This window comes from Ipomoea triloba, chromosome 14, assembly GCF_003576645.1.
Source record: "Ipomoea triloba cultivar NCNSP0323 chromosome 14, ASM357664v1".
Classification (NCBI taxonomy): domain Eukaryota; kingdom Viridiplantae; phylum Streptophyta; class Magnoliopsida; order Solanales; family Convolvulaceae; genus Ipomoea; species Ipomoea triloba.
In genome coordinates this window covers 21,678,460-21,703,525 of record NC_044929.1, presented here as the reverse complement: position 1 = coordinate 21,703,525, position 25,066 = coordinate 21,678,460, and the positions used below count along the sequence as shown (strand labels likewise).

Below are 25,066 nucleotides of genomic sequence, written 5' to 3'. Positions count from 1 at the left end.
TCTTTGATCCCTACCCCGTTCCCCAGCAGGGATGAGGAATTACTTCCCATCCTTATCTCTGTAGGAATTTTTGGCGATTGAGATTCCCTACCCTAATTATAAAAAAAAAAGAAAGTATACACTTCCCAAATTTTTAGTACAACATAAAATAATATTTTATTTAAAATATACAATTAATTTAAAAATTCATATATGTAAATATCCAATTAGTCTAACATGCAAATATCCAAATCATATCAAATGTGACCAGTACAAAATACTAAAAAAACATTAAACAATACTTCAATTAAATATTGAAATTGTTCAAATCTTAATGCATTAACAAAAATACCAAAATATGCATACATAATAACTTGAAAAAAAAAGTTCAAATTAAATATTAGTATATTATATATAATTATACAAATATATATATAAAACATATAATAAATATATGTATCCCGGGGATTTGGAGTTGGGGTCAGGGTCAAATTAAAGCAAGGGTAAAAACCCATCCACGGCGGGTATGAGGAAACTGTCCCTATCCCCGAAAAAAGTCCTCGTCCCCCGCCCTGTTGGGATGGCATGCAACTGAGTTTTCTCGTTGGAAGCGGGTTGAATTGTCATCTGATCCCTAGTTTTAATAACGGGATTACTCTCCTTAAATATATACAATGTAATTATAAAAACATATGGGGTTCGACTTGCCATCATCCTAAGGCAAGCGGGCTTGATTATTCTACGATTACTATTTTTCTTATAATTACGTGCAATAGGTGATTGTGTTAACTTGTTTTTAATTGCTTTAGTCATAAAACTAATTAACCGTTGTCATTTGACCTATTGGACCTATATAGCATGAGTATATATAGAAGTAAGAAAAAAAAATCACATGAAATATATTTATATATACTTAATAATGGTTAGCTAGCTAGGTTGAATAGAAGTAAGAAATTAATGTATGTAGCTGCTAGGGTCTGAAAATAATACACCATGAAATTAAAGTTAGCTTCATATCTCTGTACTAATTTAGCTAGTAAGCTGGAAGAAGAACATCTACTATACCTACCTTATTTCTGTCTGTCTAAGATAGAACACTTAACGAAGAAACCAGAAGAAAACCTCAACCACCATCATTTTTACATACAGATTGACGCATGCAGAATTCGATCCATCATCATCATAATATGCATTTCTCGATAACAATAATTTCAACGTACGCTACGTTGCTTAGCTTCTTTCTGCATGCATGCATGTTACTATACGTTGCTTTTACATTAGAAAATTTACAGTACGTAGTAGTACGTGTCTCCAATTATGGATTATCTTATGAGTTCTACTACATGGACTCTCATTTTCTACTCCATCACTTTTACTCCCAGGTTATCTTCATCATGTGGGTCCCAAGGAATTGAAGGAAAGTGTCAGCATCATTTTAAAAGTAGGGAGTATAACTTGGGAGTTCCAGTAGTATTTTCCTTATCTGATCCCGGAATCTTTGTAAACGGAAACCTTCGACGGCAATCTCTCCATTGTACAGCTGTCGTCGTCGTCGTAAACGTAGCTTTGGTCGTACAGCTCATCCTCGCTAACCACCGTGCTGTCTTCGTGGGCTTTCCATCGTTGCAGGGCTTGGGGCAAGCTCATTTGGAAGTCGTCGTCGTTCTCATCTTCCTCGTCCGTGTTCACAGGGATCCACTGCTCCACCAGCGGGGACAGGAAGTTAACGGCGTGGTTCATGTCGGGGCGCTGCCCGGGTTCGCGGGCCGTGCAGTATCCCGCTAGGTCTGCCACGCGGCAGATGCTCTCGAAGGTCTCGTCGTTCGGGTCGAGCCACGGGTCCAGGATGCTCCGGAGCTTTTCCCTGTTTGCTAGGAGGCGCCGGAACCAGGGCACCAGGTGGACGCTCTCCTCCGGGAGGCTCTCGTCCAGCGCTTTTCTGCCCGTGATCATCTCCATTAACACAACTCCGAATGAGTACACGTCCACTTTTGTAGTCACTCTCCCTGTCGCTGTATATATGTTTTCAAACCAACACTGTATGTGATTTCCATATACTACATAAAAATGCTACAATATCACGTAATTGTCCAGTAGTTATGCTGTGGATCATGGACTGCAGTTGTGTTAAAAGGAACTACAGTTGCGCGAAACAGAGATCGTTTCATCTGTCTACAACTGCAGTTGTGTTGAACTAATATTGCAATTATGTTGAACGGATACTGCAGTTTGCAGTTGTGTTGAACTAATACTGCAATTATGTTGAACGGATACTGCAGTTGTGTTGAAAGGATGAACGGACCCTATTCCGCGCAACTACAGTTTCCTTTCAACACAACTGCAGTATCTGTTCAATACAACTACAATATTGACCATGACCATGGTACACAATATAATTTGCGATCGCATAATGAGCAATGTAACTATTATATTGATGAATGAGCAAAAAAAAAAAGAAAAAGCATGCAATTTCTAAATTAAAAGTTATAAGATTTGGCAAGAGTGCATACCAGCATACTCGGGTGCAAGATAACCGAAAGTTCCAGCTAACTTAGTCTCCAAGGATGTTTCACCATCTGGAGCATTCTTAACCAAGCCGAAATCTGAAACCTTAGCCCTCATGCCATCATCAAGAAGAATGTTGGAAGGCTTGAGGTCGCGATGAATGAAGCTTTGCTGAGCCAAGCTATGGAGATACTCGACGCCCCGGGCGACGTCGAGGGCAATGGTGACTCTTTGCTTCCATGTGAGCGGAGGGAAGCCGTCGAGGTGGAACAAATGTTGCCCCAGCGTCCCTTGCGGCATGTACTCGAACACCAAAAGCCGCTCGTTGCCGTTGACGCAGTAGCCGTGGAGGGCGACGAGGTGGCGGTGGCGAACTTTGGTGAGAACTTCGATTTCGGCTTTGAATTCTAGGGTTCCTTTGGAGGTGAGGAGACTGGCTTCCATTCTCTTGACGGCGATTCGAGTGCCGTCGTAGAGTTGGCCTCTGTAGACGATTCCGAAGCCTCCTCTTCCCAGGATGTTGGTGTCGCTGAAATTGTCGGTGGATTCTCGGAGGATTTCGATTGGGATGAGGACATGGCCGCCGTCGTAGAGAGGAATCTCGCTGCTGCCATGGCCGCTGGATTCACTCTTGATTGCGCCGTAAGGGCTCACGTTTATCGGCGGCCCATCGGATTTCTCCTTGCCGCTCCCGGATTTCCCCTTCAACCACTTGTATTTCCGGCTTTTCATCTTTTTGCAGCGCCTGTAGATTATGAAGAAAAGCGCGATGAATTGGATGACCGCGACGAGGGTGATCGCGACGATCACTTTGGGGGAGAGTCCGGTGTTTTCCTTCCCCGCCGTTTCCGCGTCAGGATCTGGCAATTCTTTTCCGATCCAGAGATTCCCTTCTATTTTCAGGATAACATTTGGGGGAAAGTCCGGGATCTTACCGGAAATATTGTTATTAGAGATATCAACAAGGTGCAGGCTGGGCAATTTGGCTAGGTTATCGGGAATGGAGCCGGTGAGTTTGTTATCATGCAAGATTAACTCCTTGAGTTCGGTTAGGTTACCGATGGCCGGCGAAATTGACCCGGTCCAATTATGGTTAGAGAGGTTGATGACCGAAACGTCGCCGTTTGCATCACAGGCAACGAAATTCCAATCGTCCTTACACGGATCATTCCCCTTCCAGGAATCCGCCAGAACCATCGGATATTCCAAATCCTTAGCCACTTCCAGCAAAATATTCACCTGCACGGAACAAGTTCCGGCGACCGTCGCCGGAACACAGAAATTGTTCGTGGTTCCAAGGGTCACCTGAACGCCCTTTTGAAAGCTAGGCATAGGGCCCTGAAACTTGTTGTTCTGCAAGGAGACAACGCTGAGCTTAGAGAGAGAAGTGAATGAGTCAGGGATGACTCCGGTGAGAAGATTATCCCGGAGAATAACCTCAGACAGGAAATGACACCTAGAAAGATCTGGAATCGGGCCGGTAAATCGGTTCACATGGAGGCGCACCGCCGTCAAATGTTCCATTTTCCCGATCACTTCGATCCCGCCGGAAAGACCTAGGAGCTGATTGTTGAGCGCTAGCTCCTGGAGTCCGGATTTTTCCAGGGAAGGCGGTAGGGTTCCGGTGAGGTTATTATACGAAAGCCTTAGAATCCGCAAACCGGAAATTGGTCCGAATAGGTCTGGAATTTCGCCGTGGAGATTACATCTGCTGCAGGAGAAGCTAACCAGGGACGGAGATTCCGTGATCTCGGTCGGGAATTTCCAGGGCGAAAGAGTCGGAATGTCGTTAATGTTGATCGTTTTTACGCTGGTGAGGCCGGAGAGGAAATTGGGGGAAACGGAGGTGAATTTGTTATCGTCTAGGTTTAAATCCTCCAGGGAATTGAGATTCGAAAACGAAGGAATCGGACCGGAGAGTCTGTTCTTCTGGAGGCTCAGGAATTTGAGATTCGAGAGGCCGTTGAGATCCGGCGGTAATCTCCCGGCGACGGCCATGGAAGACAGATTGATCGATCTGACATTCCCTAATCCGTTGCAATTCACGCCGGGCCATTTACACGCGTCGTTTCCGGTCCACCCGGCCGGGGTCGGGGTGAGAGATTTAGCGAGATTCGCCATGATTGTGGCTTCGTCTCCGGCGAGTACATGATGATGATGGTGGAGGAGGATATCGGTGGTGGTTACGATCAGAATGCACAGTTTCAGAAAGAATAATCTGTTTCTCTCCATTCATTATTATCCAAGAGGTGCATGCGATATTGGTTGTGGTATTATTTCTATGTTAACGCTGGCGGCGGCGGCGGCGGCGACGGTGGTGGTAGCAGCGGTGGCGTTTCCGTGTTTCTCTCTCATCGCATAATCGCCACCATGATTGGGGTAGAGAGAGAGAAAGAGACCGAGAGAGAGAGGGAGGGGGGAATGTTTGGGCTTTGTGATGGAAGCTTGAATTGTGGAGAAAGGGAAAAGAAGAGAGAGAACTAACGGGTGGCGAGCTTACGTGAGATTTTGACGTCACTATTTATCTCTCTGATGCCAAACGACGTCGTACTTCTAAGCCTTTTCTTTTGCTTACGTGGAAAGCGCCCATTGGCCAATCACCCGTTATTGCATGGAACATATACTCTTGTAAACTTTTAATCATGAATTTTACGTACGTTGTCTCTCCGATCGCCGTCGACGGAATAATAAAATCAGATCAAGATCTGTGGCCGGAAATGGGATTCTTCCACGGCACTTAAGTTTGATTTTCTTCTTCTCTTGATCGTTACATTAGGTAAACTGCAAAGTTTTTGAGTGAATATTATTTAATTTGATCATACATATGTAGTAAAGTATGGTCATAGAAGATGATTGACAATTAAAAAATAATAATTGAATTTATTCCTAAATTTGTATTCAGTTGCATCAAAGAAATCTATGGATGTGACCGAACTACAAATTGGAATCAAGGTAAAGTTTTAGGTTGCGCTTTTATTTGTTTATTGACTTTATTTCTATTGTTTTATGATGTGATTATGATCTATTGTATATGAATGTTGAAGTTTGGATATCTTATACAAAAGTATGATTGAACGTTGATTGTAGTGTAACAATTGATGTTCATTTGTTCATGATATGATTCAAATGTGCTTTTCTCACCTTGATTGCATTTTTTTTTAGTATAAGCCAAAACAGTTCTTCAAGCTCACAAAGGTGATCAAGTCAAAGTGAACTATCGGGTAGTGATGTAGCCCTTGATCCCATTGGATATGTATCATTCGAAGAATTGAGCAAGAATTTGATTCACTTAATAAACCTATATGACACTTTCTTGTTTTTTTAATTGATGATTTCAAGTTATTCGATCATAAGCTACGCATAAAGAAAAATTAAATTGTAAATACCTCCAGTCAAGTCACATTAATCGAATCCAAAACATATAATGGGACAGAAGAAATAGTTACGTGAAAATATACAAATAATTTTAATAAATGAACAAGGGTATAAAGGATCTTTTTTGAACAACAATGTGTGGGACGAATGAAGAAAAAATTTCCTTAGAACATAGAGGGATGAAATGCTCACACCGCTCCAAATTGTGAACTTCTAGAATATAAATTGTGTTTTTAAGTTTTGAGAATTCGTAAATAAAATACATGATCATTACAAATTGTGAATTTCTAAAAGGTAAATCGTGAATATTATGTAAATTGTGTATCTTTAGACCGAGTCCACCTTGAAAAGTGGACCCGGATCCACAGAATAATTTACTTGCTCCAAACCAAATTGTATATGGAATAATGAGCAATGAAAAATAACTTTTGGGCCTAAAGTTGGAAAGATAATCTAAAGGCCCAACACAAATCAGACAAGAGAGATCCAAGAGAAGAATAGTAACACAAAGAAGCCCAATATTCACTATTAACCCAAAGTCCCCAGTATATAAAGTGCTAGGGTTTGTGTTCAAGCATCTCTTGCGAGGACTGGTAGGGATACGCTGCATTTAGCTCTTCTAGCTGCTACGCTTTCGCCATGGGTAACGATCTCAACCTTCTTCGTCTCTCTTCTCTGATTCCTTAAATGATTTTGATTAGCGATGTTAATGTTATGCTCGCAATTATAATCCTTATGCATGATATATGTTCGATTCAGTTTTGTTTCCTATGTGAATGCTAGTATAGCCGTAGTGATTTTCGTACGATGTGTTTACAGGTATCTCTAGGGATTCAATGCACAAGAGGCGTGCCACTGGTGGCAAGAAGAAGGCATGGAGGAAGAAGCGAAAGTAAGTTTGGTTCTGTTGTTACAGTTTTTGTCTCTGTGATTTTCTTTCTGGATCTTTTGATATAAGCTACAGCTCTATGATTCTTGTCTGTATGTATTGGAAATTGGAATGGTTGTTAAGTATTGCATCTGAAACCTATATAGTGCTGAATTTTAATTCCATAGTTTTGGCATCTGAGACTACTATTTTAAACTTAAATGGATTGTTTTCTGATGGTATTGTCCTCTATCTCATACATTAAGGACTCCAATTAGCAGCCTAGGAATGAGATCAGGTCAATTGTAGAAAGGAACTAGGAAAATAATGAGAAGTGCATGCGATTGTCGGTTCTTTTAGGATTTTCAAAAACACTCTTCCAGGCTCCTCTTTCCTTTTTACGTTAGCAATTAAGTTTCAATTAACTAACTTTTCTTGGTTTTTAATAATGTACTATTGCTAGTTGTTTCTTTTTCCATTTTAGGATTATCTGACCATCAGATTGTTGTATCTCAGAGAATATATGCATATCCCAGTGTTCTTAATTGTTAATGGTTTCAGTGTAATTATTTCTTTTGCTGTTTTTATTGTTTGCCTGACCATTGGGTTGTAGTTTCTCTGAAGCTTATCCTTATCCCTATGTTCTCAATTGTTAATAGTTTTGTTGTAAGTAAAACCTTTTAGAATAGTTTTCTTACTTAGATTCTCTGTATTCTTGAAAGGTATGAGCTTGGACGTCAGCCTGCAAGTACTAAACTGTCTAGCAACAAAACAGTGAGACGAGTTCGTGTACGAGGAGGCAATGTGAAGTGGAGGGCACTGAGGTTGGATACAGGAAATTATTCATGGGGTAGTGAGGCAGTTACTAGGAAAACACGTATCCTTGATGTGGTTTACAATGCCTCAAACAATGAACTTGTTCGAACACAAACTCTGGTGAAGAGCGCAATTGTTCAGGTTGATGCGGCTCCCTTTAAGCAGTGGTACCTTCAGCACTATGGTGTTGACATTGGCAGGAAGAAGAAGGGGGCTGCCAAGAAAGAAACTACTGAGGTATTAACTTGTTGATAATGGAAAATACATCAAATGTAGACTTACATTTTCCCTTTATTTCTTATGTTATCATCCTTTTTGGTTGAATTGTTGCAGGAAACCGAGGGTGCAGCTGCTGAGGAGGCAAAGAAGAGCAACCATGTCCAAAGGAAACTTGAGAAGCGGCAGAAGGATCGTAAACTTGACTCTCACCTTGAGGAGCAGTTCGGCTCTGGTAGGTTGATGGCCTGCATCTCATCCAGACCTGGTCAATGTGGCAGAGCTGATGGGTAATCTCATGATCCTTAACTTTTCTTTATGCCTCTATCATCCTCCTAGTAATTTTTCTCAATTGGTTTCTGTTTTTTTTTCTAAACAAATCAACAGATATATTTTGGAAGGAAAAGAGCTTGAGTTCTATATGAAGAAAATCCAAAGAAAGAAGGGCAAGGGTAGCGGCGCTGCTGCTTAATTTTGCAGTCAAGTTTTTTGATCTAGTCAATCTTTTAGTTTGCTGTACTTTACCTCAAAAATATGAGAATTTGATTTGGGAACTTCTTTCTCTCCTTATATTTATAGTTGGTGATGACATTTTACTGTTCTTATTGTACTGAATTTTGGTAAACCATGCTGGTTGGACTTTGTTGCCTTGTTTCTATTTTACCTCTCTAGTTGTTTATGGTGCTTCAGTTTTCTTTGTTTTTGGAATATTTGAATCATGAAGTATTGCAGCTCCAACATGCCATAAAATTATATTCTGCAGTAACTACCCAACAATCTGCAGGTAGTCATAAAAGAAAAAACAAAGAATGGGAGAGTTATGCAAGCAATGGGAAGCATATTGGTTGCCTTATTTCTATTCCACCTACTTTGTGTTATAGTTTTCTATGTCCCGGTATATTTAGGTGATGAGAAAAATTCACAAATCACTACTTAAAGATGTACATTATGTATCAACTCAAAAAAAAAGATGTACATTATGTAAATAAAAAAGATGTACATTATGTAAATCCTGTAATAACTTGTAAACTTTGTGATGGTATATTTGTATCAAGAATGAATGGAATAGGTGACAAACACATAGATATATTTGTATATTTGGGCTGTGTTTTTCTGACATTTGTTTATTTATACTGAACAGATAGATAGATTTGGATTTTGAGTATTAGACTGCAAAAGTCGCGGTTGTATGAGTTTATGACTTGTATGAGTTTATGACTTTGGATTCCATGGGATAGTTTATGGATCTGAGTATTAGACTGCAAAAAGAAATCACTACTTATCAGAAAAACACAGCCCAAAAGACAAAAGAGTCTGGTTTAATTTATGTGTTTGTCACCTATTTCATTCATTCTTGATACAAATATACCATCACATAGTTTATGGATCTGAGTATTAGACTGCAAAAAGAAATCACTAATTGAATTTTTTTTTTAGTATGACTAAAAATCAGTCACCTGAGAACCAACCCTAAAACTTAAAAGCCCTTATTGGGGTGCTGTTTGCATTGTCTCATGCAATCAAAGTCATGTGTTGCAGTATTAGAGTGAGGTTTAGACGTTTAGTCCATCGTGCGATTTTTATGCCTAGCAAGTCTGATATACATTGTAATATGTTTAGTAATCTTACCACTTGCATGGTGAAATACTGAAAATGGCAAGATTATTCTTATTATTTCGCTGAAAAGAAAAATCTGATCTGTATCCAATATGCGGGTATTGAGTAAATTCTATTCATGTGTAATAACTCATAAATCATATAAGAGAGGAAAACTGAACTAGAAAGATTTTGTGCAGTACGCTCAATTGAGAGGGTGTTGACAAGAGATTGTTCTTATTATTATTGAATACAATAGGTTGTTTTCAATCAATCGTGTTGTTACATCATCCTTAACAAAAAAAATATTTTTTTTCCAAGATACTTGTCAAGCCACACAAGATGGAGAGGGAGAAAGAAAAAGATGGAGAAAAAATAGAAAAAAAAAAAGCAAAACAAAAAAGAGAAAATGGTGGTTATTAGAATATATATATATAAACATGTTCCCTGGGCACATCTGGTGTGTGAAATGCACACCAAGAAGAATTAATTTTTTAAAACAAAATTTTTCAATGTGAGACCACTAAAACCCAACCTTCCTATAAATTTGTTTTTCCTCTTTCCTTCAACTCACACCCTCTCTCATCCATTTTGCAAAAAAATCACAAAAGAACTTCTGATGGTAATGCTCTTAGTTTATTAATACTTCATTTAGAAAAATGTTTAGGGTTTAATTATTTTAAAAAGTTATGTTATACCTACAAATTAATATTTTTCTCTTATAATAATAGGATAAACTCTCAAATTAAAAATGGAGAAAGAAACCCCAGCCTTCTTATTTAGCAGTTGTCTTGACAATCACAAGGTTTTTTCAAGTTCAATTGTCATGGGAGTCGTCAATTGACTTTCTTAGCTTGAGTCGATTAACTATGATCAATTTTGACTGATTTATCTCATCGTGATTATTTTTCAGTTAGAGTTATAAAACAAATTTCACCGAGAACGTACTTTCAGATAGTGGATAAGGATTTTCAGATATATCAAAGATAATAGTTTGAAATTGGTACACAATGTTTGGATTGATTGCCTGAAATTGGGCAACATAGTAAGCGGTTGGCAAGCATGATTGGAGTTGGTGCCATGGTGGTTAGAACAAATCATCGTAATCATGCCTTTTGTTACCTACGGGCTATTTCTATTCTCTTTGCAAACAATTGGGAGGAAACAAAAATGGTCAACCAAGAGAGACTATGAAACAAATCGATGCAAAATACAATCACATTTAGGTTTAACGCCCCCATCATTCCATCTAAGGCCATCATGAATCCCTTGCCGTCTATCTATTTACTATTGCCCAATTGAAAAATGGGTTCCTTATCAATTATGTATGGTTTCAAATTCGTGTTATAATCATGGTTGCAGTAGACGTTAGGCGCTAATTGGGTGGTAGAGGAGCGCCTAGCGCCTAGGTAGCTGACTATAAAATAAAAAAAGAAAAACATGGCACGTGTGTGTATGTATGTGTGTGTATGTATATATATATATATATATAGTAATATATATATATATATATATATATATATATATATATATATATATATATATAAATTAATTAATTAAAAATATTAGCAAGGTCAACTCGGCCGAGTTGTGGCCTAGGAGGCCGGCCGCATAGATAGCGTCAAGGGAATAATTCGCCTCGGCCTAGGGCCGCCTAGGCCGATTTTTACAACAGTGATTATAATTGAATTTAAGTTAAAACCTATAAAGTTCAAGTTTCAAAAACATGTTATAGCTTAGACGTAGTTGGGGTTCAAATTTCAAACTATAAATAAACACACAAAACTATCTATAAAATATTCTTATTTTATTTGAGTATATGATTTGATTTATAACACACAATTATATTTTTATTTGATTAATCAAAACTATCTATAAAATATCAAGAGTATATATATAATCTCCTTGATATGTTTGAAAATCACAAAAATTGTCAAAAAAGTAACATGCATCTAAATAAGGCACAAGAAAACAAATTTCCTTGATTTTTAATTCAATACATTAATTATTCTTTATACTATTATCTTTTTTCACCTTTTCACTAGTAAGCTTTTTGGTAGTTTTTAATTTGCACTATACATTGAATGTAGGAGCTTACCCTAAAGTTTGAATGTTGCCAATTACTCGATAAAGCTTTATTAATGGATGGCCTAAGGATTAGGGTTAGGGTTTAGGAGTCTTCCAGGCAAAAATTCTTCAGAGGAAAGACAGCCTCAAATTCATGTAGTGGCATTTACTCCAATGGGGATTGGCTGCGCTGCAACTAGTTTGAAATTTGGCACTATGGTAAAGGTAAAGAAGAAATATAAACTAATAATTAATATTTAATTACTAATAATTACCCTTTCACTATTTAAAAAGCACCAACAGATATTTTTAACGTCAGCTAGTTGGTCAATCCAAATAGAGTTAATAGTTCTATGAGCTTATTACCGAAATGGTCCATCGATTATTGTGAAATTACCAATTTGGTTCTCGACAATTTTTCTTGTCCAATTAAGTTCCTCGACTTTGAAAATTTTAACCAATTTGATCCTCCGTTTATTTTACCGTTAAACATCCGTCAAATTGAGACCAAATTGGTAATTTTGCTATAGTCAAGGGACCAAATTGGTAATTTTTCTATAGTCAAGGGACCAAATTGGTAATTATTTTTTCACTGAAATGGTCCCTTGACTATAGCAAAATTATCAATTTGGTCCCTCGACTATAGCAAAATTACCAATTTAGTCCTGATTTTAACGGATGTTTAAGACAAAATAAACGGAGGACCAAATTGGTTAAAATTTTCAAAGTCGAGGGAATTAATTGGGCACAAAAAATTGTCAAGGACTAAATTGGTAATTTCGCAATAGTCGAGGGACCATTTCGGTAATAATCTCTAGTTCTATTTCACTGATAGCCGCAAAATGCTAGTTCAATTGTTGACCAATCCAAAAAGAGTTAAAAGTTCTATTTTGTTGACAAACGCAGAGTGTAGGTTTTGTTGCGGGTGTTGATTTCGTGACTACTAAAACAGTCAACTGACCGGCCAATACTACCGAAAAAATCTATAAGTTGCCAAAAAAAAAATATTTTTTTATCGATTCTCATGTGTATAATGAATTGCTTAACCCTCCCTTTCAGAGTTTTCACAAGACTTTTTATACATGTACAAGAATGATTAAAACGCTCAACCTCTTATTAATGTAATAAAGTAATCAAATGGAAACTATTTTCCTGGAATGAATAATTTATGTCATATCAATTCAATCAACTTCATTAACATACAATTAAGAAAAAGGATGATTGTGGAAGACAGATCTAGAGGGGAGACAACCCTAATTATTAAAAGATAAAGAAATTTGTAAAATATTCATTAGGCAGAAGCATTACATAGCATGATTGGTGCCCTTTAATTTCTTTGGTCTGTCACCCAAACATGTAAAGATAAAATTAATAATTTGTTGTTTAACTCTTGTATGCAAAAGATCATTTTCAAAGAATCTTTTGTGGTATTATAATCATGCTCATCACAACACCAATAATAGAAGTTGTAATAAAGTGAAAGCACAAGGGGGATGCAAGGAAAGCAATGTTTTTGTGTTAAGTAAAACCCCATAAACTTGAGTTTCACTAATCCCCTCCCAACCACAGGATTAATCTATCTTTTAATGGCATCTTTCCATACCTGAAAACCACTAGCTAGGACCACAGCATTTGCCTTTTCTCTGTTGCTGACTTTTTTTTCCTTTTGAGAAGATAGGGTTTAAAGCCCTCAAGTTCAACCAGTTGATTTGAGACAGTTGGTAAGAGCTTTGGCTTGAGTTGATGTGATGTTAAAGAACTCTACGTCAGATCTTTCCTGAAGAAGAGTTAAACTTTGTGAGTGTGAAACAATTGGTAAGAGCTCAGAGTCGAGTCAATGTCATGTTAAGGAGTTTTGGATCAGGTCTTTTTTGAAGAGAAATCAAACTTTGTGAGCGTGACCTAGATTGAATTTGAGTTAGTCTTAAAATGGTGGGAACATGATACGGTATGCAAAAAAACGTCTCAAGTTCAATTGAGCTGTTTGAGACAATTGGTAAGAGCTCAGGGTCGAGTCAACGTCATGTTAAGGAGCTCTGGGTCAGGTCTTTCCTGAAGAGAAATCAAACTTTGTGAGCGTGACATGGATTGAATATGAGTTAGTCTTAGAGAGGTGGGATACGAGATATCGTACCAAGCCGTTTGGAACAGTTTGTAAGAACTCTAGGTCGAGTCGAAGTCTTGTTAAAGAGGTCTAGGTCAATCTTTCTCGAAAAAGAGTCAAACTTTGTGAGTGTGGCCCGAATTGAATTTGAATTAGTCTTACAGTGGTGAGATACCAGATATTGTATGCCAAAAAAGGCTCTCAAGTTCATTGGGTCTAGTCATAATCTCACCACTTGCCAGACTGGCTCTTGCTGGGTAAATTTTAATAGCCATTGCAGCAGGCCAAGTGGTTGCCAGGGACAAATGCAATCATTCATCAAAATTGTCTCTTTTGATTCTTGGGAAAATCAGACCATCCATAAAATTAGCAAAAACTCTCCTGTTATAACTGCAGATTTGAGAAAAAAGAACAGAGGCTTCTGCTCCTGGTTAACCTGTGAAAACTACAGGACCCCCCCAGAATTGTGGCACCCATCATGTTCATATGAAAATCATTCAAGATCACAACACATCTGAAATGAATCAATCCATTATATCTAGAAAAGAAAATGGCAGATCGTCTCAGTCGAAACAGTAATGGGCATTGAAAGCTCATTAGTTGAGTTCACAGTACATATATCTGTTCTTGCATTGCTTTACATAGGAAGAATATCTTACATATGCTGCTGTTAAAAGACTCTGCACAAGAATATATAATTCTATCCCTAAAGGTTATAAATTAGACCCTAATAAATAAATCGGGGCGGGGAGGAAAAAAGATCACTAACAGCTGATGAGCCAGCAGAAAAATCTGATTATGATAAAATAACACGACCAAAGAAAAACAATCTCGAAACAGATTGTGGTGAACCGTCTCTTCATATGTACAATAGCCTCTTCTCCCGTGTGTGAAGTTTCATATCGAGGGTGGAAGAACCGTGATTGAAACGTCATTTTCATTTGAACTGTGCCAAAAGAAAAAAGAAGCTCACTATTAGTCACTGCTAGAGTACTGATGCTAAGTTGCAGCTAAGCCCTAAAATTACCGAGGAAGGTTTAGTGGCTGCAATAATGTGTCGTTGCTAGAGATTCGGTTGAATCCCATGTGGACAATGCTTTGCAAGTCGTCTTCAAACACGGGAGGAAACTGGAAGAGATAAAATTCACAAATTCACAAGAAATAAGTACTAAATACAAGAAAACGAAGTATAATCCTGTCTCGTTTTCTTTAGTTTCAAATGAGATAACAACACGAACTATGGCTAGCAGTGTTCACCTGATTGAGATTCTCGCCAAATCCATCAACGGGAGGGAACTGCATTCCTAAACTGGGGCTCGGGGAACTACCCAACGGGTACATGGGGCATTGGCTTACTGCCCCATTCACGAGATTCGTGTGCAAGTTAGGAATCTGCTCAGGTGGATACTGTTCTTGACCACGAAAACCCGGGGCTGAGGAACCCAAAGGGTACACAGAATGGGGCAAGGAGACAGTGGATTGACATATCTAAACAAAAATGGTCCCAAGTTAGTACTTTCTGCTGTTCTAAACATTTCATGACTCCCACACCAAATGACAAGACAAAAAACATAAACTAAAAAGTACTAACATCCTTCGGGGCAAGGCTGTCTATGTTAACATCCAGCCTCGGGTTCACTGTCGCTAACTTCATAGATAGGAACTGCAGCAAGCCAACAAACATCCATGGACAACAACATTAATTAACCGATGAACCAAGAAAAGCCGAATGGCATTGGCAATGCAGTGAAACAGCTCAAAAAACCCGAGATAATTTACCTCAACTTGCCTCTGTAGTGACTGTACATAGTTTATAATTTCATCAAGCATGAGTGCCTTCCCAGTTACCTAACCCAAAACCAAAATTCTTTACTAAATTAACATTCAACAACTTGACAGCATCATCTGTCTGACAAAACATTATTGGTCAAAACAACATTTGTGCTCACCTTACTACAGCCTGGTACAAGATCTTGCAAAAGCTTCATTCTTTCACTAATCTTCTCCCTCCTTACCTAATAAAAATGGGATTATAAGCTGTCATTTCACTAAACTAAAAGCAATTTGTGTTGAGCATAAAAAAAAATATAAACATAAACATGTAGTCCAACTATCAGCTCATGGTTTTAGTTGAACAGAACAGATTTTTCAATTTAGTATTAGAGTAAACACATTTAAGTAATCGTTGAGGGTGTGTTGAGCATATAATATATACCGGCTTAAACTTTTAGTTGAGACGAACATATCCTTCAATTATTTGACTTGGAATGACAGATAAACTGGTAAAGATTAAATTTTTTTTTTACTCTTTCTGCAAGACTATGGCTGTCTGTAGCTTGACCCCTTCTTGCTCTGACGTGTATATAGTCCTTCGGTGGCTCCGGCGGCTTCTGGTTTGGCTTGCCGTCTCCGGCATTGGCGTTATTATTAGCAGTATTGTTCAGTTCCTCTGTTTTGACTCCATTGTTGTCATTCCCTGCTTCTTCTGCTGATCTGGATCGCTTTGCAGGTGAATGATCCTCTGTTTCAGTTCCCTGTAATGGACAAAAAAGATCACTTAAATCAATCAATGCCCAGTTTATATTTCACCATTTACTCCCACTTAATGAACGGCTGAGTTGAGTTGTGGGCCCGGACAATGATCCAGTCTCACCTGGATTAACTGAGTCACCATGATTTATTATCGGTTTGTTGAGTTGAGCTGTGAGAGCTAGAGATTTAGTATCTGTTCATACCTACTTTCTCAACTATTACTAAAACACACAAACACAGAGAGACAATACCCACACTAAAGTTCGAACTTGAGACCTTTCATTTGAGAAGTCACGGCTATGCTGCTCGAGATATGCAGATTATGTTACGATGTATGAAAATGTGGGGATAAAGAAATGTTACTACCTTGGCATCATAATCATCTTCCTCGGCGGCTCTTCTTGAAATGGGTTTTCTCTTTCTGGGATTAGATTCAGTCGGAGTTTGGTCGGGGACGGAGAATTGTTGGTGGGAATTGTTTCCCGGGCCCAATTCCGGCGGGGCCGGGCTGGAATTCTTGTTTTGCACGGGAGATCCAGCTTGCTTGAGAGAAGGGGTACTCGAAATTCTAGGCAGCTTTGCATTCCCAATGCACTGAACATTAGATCTGCACGGCAAGTCACCGCTTTTAACCCCAAATTGACCCCTTCTACTGTTAAAGCTCCGACTACCGAGGCAAAAAAGCTTCGCCGCCGTCCTCTCCACGTCACCGGCGCCGCCGCAAGCCGGCGCCGGCGGCGTAAAGCAGCGAGAAGTGTCAGTATTGTAATTATTAACGTTATTATCATTGTTCTCCGCGTAAGCCGGCGACATGTCGCCGGCGAACGGCGACGCGAATTGAGCGTACTGAAACTGCAAAGGTGGCGGCGGAGGAGCTCCGCCGCCGTTAAAGAAGTGATCTTTCTGCATAACAAATAAGACCCAGAGAGTTTTCTTTAAAGAAAAAGAAGGCGAGAAGGAGGATCAATGGAGGGGGAGGAGAAAACGCGAAAGGGGAAAGTGAAGAGAGAAAGGGGAGGAGAGAGTTATATAGGAGAAAAGGAAAAAAGGTGCGGGCGGGGCCGGGGGTTTGACATTTTGGTTCCATTATCGCAATTCAATTGTTAATAATCTGAGAGAGAGAGAGAAGAGCCGGAAAGCACGGCTAATTGGGTTTGCCGGGCCTTGAACGTCGTAGCACCATCTCGCGTCGCAACCTTTTTCCCTTATTGAGATTGCCATCTTTTCGAGTCCTAGAATATATGAATAGTCTCTATCACTGTTTCATGTTTCTGTTTGGGTAACAGTGTCATGCCATGTATTTTTTCTCCACTTCCATTCTTCTTAGATAAAGTTCTTCACGCGTTTTAAAAAACTCATGTGTATGTAGTAACGTTTCTAACAGAATTGTGTCGAATATGACTCAGGTTAAGATTTTGCTAGTTTAATACATTTAGGAGTGGACAAAACAAGTCAATCGATGGCATAATCGAAGACCAATAACCAAATTAGTTGAAATTTTCGATGATTAATGGTTAAGAAATTAGAAATGTTTTGGTTATTTTGGTTAACCGGTCAATTATGGTATCTTGATAGTTGGGGTTCAGTTGACACTTACGTTTAGGAGCGTATAGTGATGAGTTATAAGTTATAAAGTTAAAAAATATTAGTTATTTTGGTGTTGGCTATTGACTAACTTAAACTTTTTTTTTTTTTCGTGATATTTCTATTTGATAGTGTAAATTATATTGAGATATAAGAGTCTAGAATTATACTACGCGATAATATAAAAGGAAATGAAAACGTGATAATTAATATATAATTGGTGATTGGGTAATGCGTTGTGAACCTGAGCAGTCCAATCAATACATGGTGCAAATGCCTAGTAGAGTGAGTGGTAGTGAATATGAGATGTTCCTCTAGCCAAGTGGTGATGTGTTATTTATATTATGCCCTTGACCAATGCTATGATGTCTAATTGTAAGTGGGCTAACCGTGACATATTTTTATAAGTGGAGAAGGGCAACCGACCAGTTTGCAAAGTAGTTTTATTAGGCAACAGATCAGTACTAGCTTCGAACTACTCCACTAGTTGAGTATGTGCAAGTCGATCTCACTAGTCGGTCAAAAGTTAGAAAATTTGATCATGAATCTCATTTCCTTACTCCTTAGGCATAAAAATGGCAATTTGCCACATCATCCCTGACGGGAATCCCCAATCACCGCCTTGTAGGGGACGGAGATAGGGAAACTTTTTGGAGAATAGGGGCAAGGACGGGACGGGGATACCACTCCTCGCCCCACCCCCAAAAATTATTATAATTAAAAAAATTATATATATATATATTTTAAGACTTAGGTTTTTAATTTTTAAAATTAAATATTATACTAATTTAAGATTTTGACTAAGAGTTGACTGGGGACGACCGTCCTTACCTAATTTCACACGGGGATGAAGATGAGGACTATTTTCAATTCTTCGTTGAGGTTGGGGTTTTGAGGACAGGAACAGAGAGTATACTTCTCGCTCCCACCCCGTCCAGTTGCCATCTCTACTTAGACATATTAATCAAATCAACTGTTGCGCACTCTTAATACCATCCATATACCCAAAAAAAATATTTTTCATTTAAAAATGCAGATGAAAAATTTTCAAAATATTTCTTTTATCTAGATTATTTTTCCTTCCAATTTTTTCACTTCTTTTATCCTTGTTATATGTAAATTTCTTTCCAAATTTTCGTTTTCAATGTAACTTGTTATAGTTGCGCCAACAATATTAGTACACAGTGAAGATTGAAAATCTCAATATAAAAAATCGTAAACATAAAAACCTATACAATATAAAATTATGATGAGTGGCAAGTTTACCCACAAATGTATTAACCACCCTATGTGATATCTACGAGTGTGCATTATCAATGGTCTAGGATGAGATCTTGAGTTGCCATCATAAGATGATACATAATTTCAAACACTTTTAATCTTAACCACTCATCTTAACATCTTTAATTGAAATTACTAACAGAATTTAATTTTTTAACTTTTAGTTGACTCTTACTCAATTGCTTTCAACTACTTTTCCAGTGTCCAAACAGAGTTTACTTTTTTTTTTCCCCTTTTAATTTTTTTAGTGTCTAATGTATAGCTAATAAAAACATATTAGATGCACGTACTAGTTATATTTAACAGATGAGTTAATGGAATTTATTGTTTGTTAGAGTATTATTTTAAAAGCAATTACTCCATACAATTTAGGGTGTGTTTAAAAATTGGGAAAATGATTTATGAGTTTCCCGTGTTTGACAAGAGGGGAAAATAAAAGTCAATGAAAAATGAGTGCCTGGTCAATAGAAAATAGGGGTGTTTTCAGGAAAACAACTTCCGAAAAATCAGATTATGTTGTAGTTTAGGTTTCAAAACCAACTCTCATCCCTCAAATGTTGTTGTTGTTGTTGTTATTTTAACATCTAAAAAAAAGAAGAAGGGGAAAAACGTCACTTTTAGCCTCTGTATTGTTTTTACTTTTAAAATTTTAGTCTTTGTCAATTGATTTGAACAGAGTTAATCGTTCAATTGTCTATAAATTAAATGTGGCACATTATGAAGAATTGAAGGACTAAATTTGTTTAAATAAATTGACATAGGCTAAATTTTCAAAAATAAAACAATTTAGGGATCAAAAGTGCCTTTTTCACCAAAAAAAAAATAAAAAATTGGAGTACATATTATAATAGGTTGTGTAGTTGAAATTTATTTATTTATTTTGTTGTTGTTGTTGATGACAAGGAAAACTCGCAATCACTATTCGATGGTGTGCATTTGGTAAACTCTATTTCTGTGTAATAATTTGCAAAACACACATGAGAGATAAATCGCACTAGGATGACTTTGTACGACATGCTCAACCGAAAATGTGTTGGTAAAAATCAAACTCGTTACTTTTTAATTAAAATTTATTTTAACTCTTGTAAATGGTGCATTAGAGGCTCTCCTCGAATAAGAGTAAAACTCTACGACCACGTTTTGGGTTGAATATGGATTAGCCTCATTGTGAGGATACCAAATATCATATGCAAAAATAAATAAATAAAATAAAATAAAATAAACAAGGTTTATAGCTTGTCATATTATATTTGTTTAGAAAAAAAATTAAAATTATTGTGATCTATAATTAAAGTCAATTATTCTCAAGCATTATATATATAATCTCAATTACTTTGATTATTAACTTCACGAATGAAATAGATGCACTAACATTCAAGAAAATCAAGAAAAACCTAATTCATGTTGTGTGTTTGTAAATACTAATTTAAATACATTTTTTCAAGATTACTCGTGATAAAATCTGACCGCTTAATTAGATATTTAATCAAAGATTACTTAGCTCAAAATGTCATCATAATCAAACAAGAAAATAAGAGGTCTTTAACATAATTGTCTTGATGCAGACCTACTATACAATTCTGCAAAACCCCTTCGAAGATAAAGTGTGCTAAAGTCAGCCAGACATTAAGAATCCAAGTACTAGATGTACAACATTGTTTTTATTTCTCGTGAAGTGGCAGTCTTTTCTATATTTTGACAAATTCTATTTCCAACCCCTTCATTTTTCCATTTTTTCTAGACTTTCACATTTTTCAAAGTGACATACATTTTTGTTTTGAGATGGTAAAAAAAAAACTCGCACTTATTATAGGTTGGCGGCTGAACCGACCAAGAGAATAATGCCAAGAATCAGACATGTTACCTTTGAGTACTAAAATTATGCTACGCCCGGTTTATACTCCCGCGTGAAAAGTAGTGGGTTCGAGCCTCAGTGGAGGCGACTGTTGATTCTTTGTGCTTTAGTAGGTTGAGAAAGTAGCTATGAACAGATACTACATGGTTACAAAGTCAGTAGTACTAAAAAAAATTTATGCTACACCCACTCGACTGCTTCTTTCAATGCAGAGACATACTCTTTTGGCCCTCAATACATTTTAGGTGAATTGACCATTTTCTATATCCAACCCTTTTTTTTATAACTCCAACACATAAATAAATTAAAATATTATGAAATTTTCCATAATGGATGCTGACAATTTCAATTTCTTGATATCATGGCTTACGCCATAATTACATATTTTTAGTGTTCAATGGAAATTTTAAAATGCGAAAAATATAATGAAAAATTGAGTACAAAGTAATTATTATATCTGTCAATTATGCATCTAATTTTTGTGTAATTGTAAAATCAATATTAGCATTTTAATAGTCTATTTTGTGTGTGTGCGCGCGTGTGTACGTGCCACATAAATAAAAATATATAAAAAAATATTGTAATAAGTAAAAGTTAATATATAAAAAATACTAAATAAAATATTAACTTATTTAAATAATTAATAATATTTTGGTAGTTTAAGGGTACTTTGGGGTGATTTTATAAATGGATTAATGAAAAGTACTAAATTTCTTAAATCAAATCCTTAAATTAGTTAATTACAAGAACACAAAATGATTTTTATAAAATAATTCATTTCCATAATACTCTTTATTATTATTATTATTATTATTATTATTATTATTATTATTATTATTATTATTATTATTATTAGTTTAGTGGAGGCAAAGTGGCTATTATTACATGATTAGAGGAGGCAAGGTGAGATTATCTCTAAGTATATATACAGAGCAAAGTTAATCCTTACTATAATTGACAATTAATTGGTCTTGTTGTGGTAATTATGTGTTGGCTACTACTTTTGCCCCTTGAAGGACTATTAGGTGAATAATGCATTCCTTTTGATTACAACCATCAATAATTTTTTTTTTGAAAGATATTTGCATTTCTCCATAAAGCCTATAACATTGGTATAACATACATCATCATTTAAAAAAAAAAAAAACACTATTCCTATTAGTTGTTTTTGTGTCCATAGGTAAAAAGAGAAATTGAAATTAGGTAAAAAAGAAATTGAAATTCATACTTTCTAAGAGTGTGCGGGCACAGTATAAAATTTACTCCAATATAATAACTAAGAAAATCACATAAGACGACTTTGTGCTACTTAGAATCAAACTCATGACATTTTGGTATAGAAATCATGTTCCATCCATTCAACCAGCCTTTCTGGACTCCTATTTCAATTTTTTATAAAGCTACCCATATCATTTCCAAGATTAATATTAGGGAAAAGTACACTTCCCGTCCCTAAGTTATATGGTAATTGTATAATTCATCTCTGAATATTGGTCATTCTCACTTTTCGTCCCGAAATTATCATTGACATTGTATTTTTCGCCTTTTTGTGCTTACTTTTCGTCCCTGAGTTATACTAAAATTGCAAATTTCGTCCCTAATGTTTTATTAGTAAAGGGGTGAAAAGCGCAACATCAATAACAACTTAGGGACAAAAAGTTAGTATGACCAACACTTAGGGACAAATTCTACAATTATCCTATAACTTAGGGGTGAAAAATGTAATTTTTCCTTAATATTGAAAAGGGTCAAATAGGCCCTCGAACATTTCATAAGAAGTCAATTAGGTCCACGAACTTTTAAAACGTGCAATTAGACCCTCAAGCATGTCAAAATAAGGCAATGAAGCCCACGAACAGGTAATTGACCTATTATTACCAGTCATTTGGATTTTCCGGCGACCGGTGACACTTTCCGGCCACCGACGACACAGTCCGGCGAATGGCCGCCTTCTCCGTGAAGAAGGCAACCAGAAATGGCCGCCTTCTTCACGGAGAAGGCGGCCATTCGCCGGAGACGGCGACCGGCGCCGGTTCGGTCGTCGCCGGACTGTGTCGTCGGTGGCCGGAAAGTGTCGCCGGTCGCCGGAAAATCCAAATGATCGGTAATAACAGGTCAATTACCTGTTCGTGGGCTTCATTGCCTTATTTTGACATGCTTGAGGGTCTAATTGCACGTTTTAAAAGTTCGTGGACCTAATTGACTTCTTATGAAATGTTCGAGTGCCTATTTGACCCTTTTCCCTAATATTAATATTAATGCCCTTGGGCTATATATGGCTTTACAAATGAGTACACTCATTATTATCTTGTAATTATGCCACTAGGCCAGTGTTAATCAACACATACATAAAAAATGGCCTCTATTAATTGAGACTGTACAAATATTAACTCTTCATTTCATGGATATTAATCACATATATGTAGTTGAAAACTTAATATTGGACTTTAACTATCAAAACTGCAGTTAGTATCTTAAAAACTCCAACCATGATAGAAGATATTTTTACATTCATATTAACATTACATGTGTTGGTTTTATGACTTCTAAGATATTTTTACATTCATATTAACATTACATGTGTTGGTTTTATGACTTCTGGATAGTCAAAGGCAGGCCAACACTACCTGTTCGAATAGCGAGAATATAAGAAATATGTAGGAAAATATAATGAGAGAATATAAGTATTGTATTGCTCAGAATTGCCTCCCCTTTTTCCGTGTATGGAGGGTCTATTTATACATATTTTGGACCTAGGGCCTATAAGGAATAGGAGTCCTGGATTGCCTCTTATTGGGAGTCCATGTTACATTATAACTAATGAGCCATAATCTTGTTAATATTACAAGTGCTATGTCCAATCCTTATCGAACTGCTCTGTAGCTTTGTGCTGAGTGTCCTTCTTGGGCTTTCTTGATCCAATTACTTTCTTGGGCCGGTCCATGTAGCCTAGGCCTAGTATATTATCCATCAACATGATTCAAGATTTCAAGAAAACCAAGCCACTTCGCTCAAAGTCTTAGTGTAGTTTAAATTTCACGTGTGATTTACAAATTATTACACAAGATATGAGTTTAATTTACTAAGTGCACATCCTCAAATAGAGGTTATTGTAGATTTTTCTCGTCACCCAAAAAAATCCACTTCAGGAATGGAATAAATAAGGATAAGATGACCAAAAACTTAAAAACTCATGAAATTCAGTCGACATAACCACGGCGAAACTCTTCTCCACAAAGAGAGCACACTTGTCACTTGAGCTGTCCCATTAGGTTTAGCCCCTGCTCCTGCTTATTATATCCACACTATATAAGTTTTAATTACTGTAAGGAGGGAGACACGTTTTATTTTTGATCTATTCATCTACTTATAATCACTTTCCCAACAACTAATACAAAAAACTTGGTGCCCTTCATATTTGTCATGTACGGAGTATTATCTCTTACACCCAAAGTCAATTAATTGTGTCATATATGTTAAATCAACAAAATCATAATGAGGCTATTGAATGTTGAATGCAAATTTGGTGGTGGATCTTAATTCCATTCCATTAATCCAATCCTAATTGAGAAAACCCTGAAACTAAATTCTCATTCAATGTCAACTACCAATAAGAATACTACAGCTCATAATAGGGTGGAATATAATATGCTTTTCTATTAGGTTGACATCATGGAAACTGAAATTTTTTTGTAGATTTATATTGTGAGATTTTAAGAATCTTAAATTTAGAAATGTGATAACCTGCCAAATAATGCACCATACCTTAAAATTATGTTTATTAATCTTACATAACTTAAAATTTGAGTGAAATGAGATTTTTAAGAATGTGGAAAAAGTGAAGTAGAAACCATGCTCATAAATCTCATGTAATTTGTTATTGTTTCACTCACGTACTTATGAACCAAATAAAAATATATAACATTTTAATATTTACACTACATGATTATGTTATATAACCGGAAATATTAAATTATGTGAAAAAAAAAAAAAAAAAAGACTTGGGGTTCGAGTGTTTGTTTTTTTGGTTTTGGCATGTCAAGAGGATCTCCTATTTTCCAAATACACTGAATTTTTGTTTTTTGTTTTTGTTTTTGTTTTGTTTTGTTTTGTTTTTTTTTTTTTTTTGGAGATGAGGAAAATTTGCAGTAACTACAAGAGAGTATGCAATAGGTAAATCTCACTTCTAGCTATATAACAGTCTATATATAAATTATATAAGAGAGGTAAATCGCGCTAGAAAAATTATGTGTGCTCGATGAACTCGGTCGAGAGAGTGTTTCCAAAT

The 25,066-nt window shown here is 36.7% G+C and overlaps 3 protein-coding genes across 3 annotated transcripts; 1 reads left to right on the top strand and 2 right to left on the bottom strand.

The window, feature by feature from the left end:
- Window positions 1-1,077: 1,077 nt before the first annotated feature.
- On the bottom strand, window positions 1,078-4,893 carry LOC116005132 (receptor-like kinase TMK4). Its single transcript, XM_031245385.1, has 2 exons — window positions 2,490-4,893; window positions 1,078-1,991 (listed from the first exon to the last, which is right to left on the bottom strand). The coding sequence occupies exons 1-2, from the start codon at window positions 4,714-4,716 to the stop codon at window positions 1,459-1,461; spliced, it is 2,760 nt and encodes a 919-aa protein (XP_031101245.1). The 5' UTR covers window positions 4,717-4,893; the 3' UTR covers window positions 1,078-1,458.
- A 1,534-nt stretch (window positions 4,894-6,427) lies between these two features.
- Window positions 6,428-8,448, top strand: LOC116005351 (40S ribosomal protein S8-2-like). The gene is made up of 5 exons (XM_031245633.1): window positions 6,428-6,502; window positions 6,679-6,751; window positions 7,450-7,780; window positions 7,877-8,049; window positions 8,147-8,448. The coding sequence occupies exons 1-5, from the start codon at window positions 6,499-6,501 to the stop codon at window positions 8,229-8,231; spliced, it is 666 nt and encodes a 221-aa protein (XP_031101493.1). The 5' UTR covers window positions 6,428-6,498; the 3' UTR covers window positions 8,232-8,448.
- Window positions 8,449-14,089: 5,641 nt separating this feature from the next.
- On the bottom strand, window positions 14,090-17,039 carry LOC116004272 (transcription factor bHLH77-like). Its single transcript, XM_031244246.1, has 8 exons — window positions 16,425-17,039; window positions 15,833-16,060; window positions 15,476-15,541; window positions 15,306-15,374; window positions 15,118-15,189; window positions 14,784-15,014; window positions 14,554-14,654; window positions 14,090-14,472 (listed from the first exon to the last, which is right to left on the bottom strand). The coding sequence occupies exons 1-8, from the start codon at window positions 16,965-16,967 to the stop codon at window positions 14,424-14,426; spliced, it is 1,359 nt and encodes a 452-aa protein (XP_031100106.1). The 5' UTR covers window positions 16,968-17,039; the 3' UTR covers window positions 14,090-14,423.
- Window positions 17,040-25,066: the final 8,027 nt, after the last annotated feature.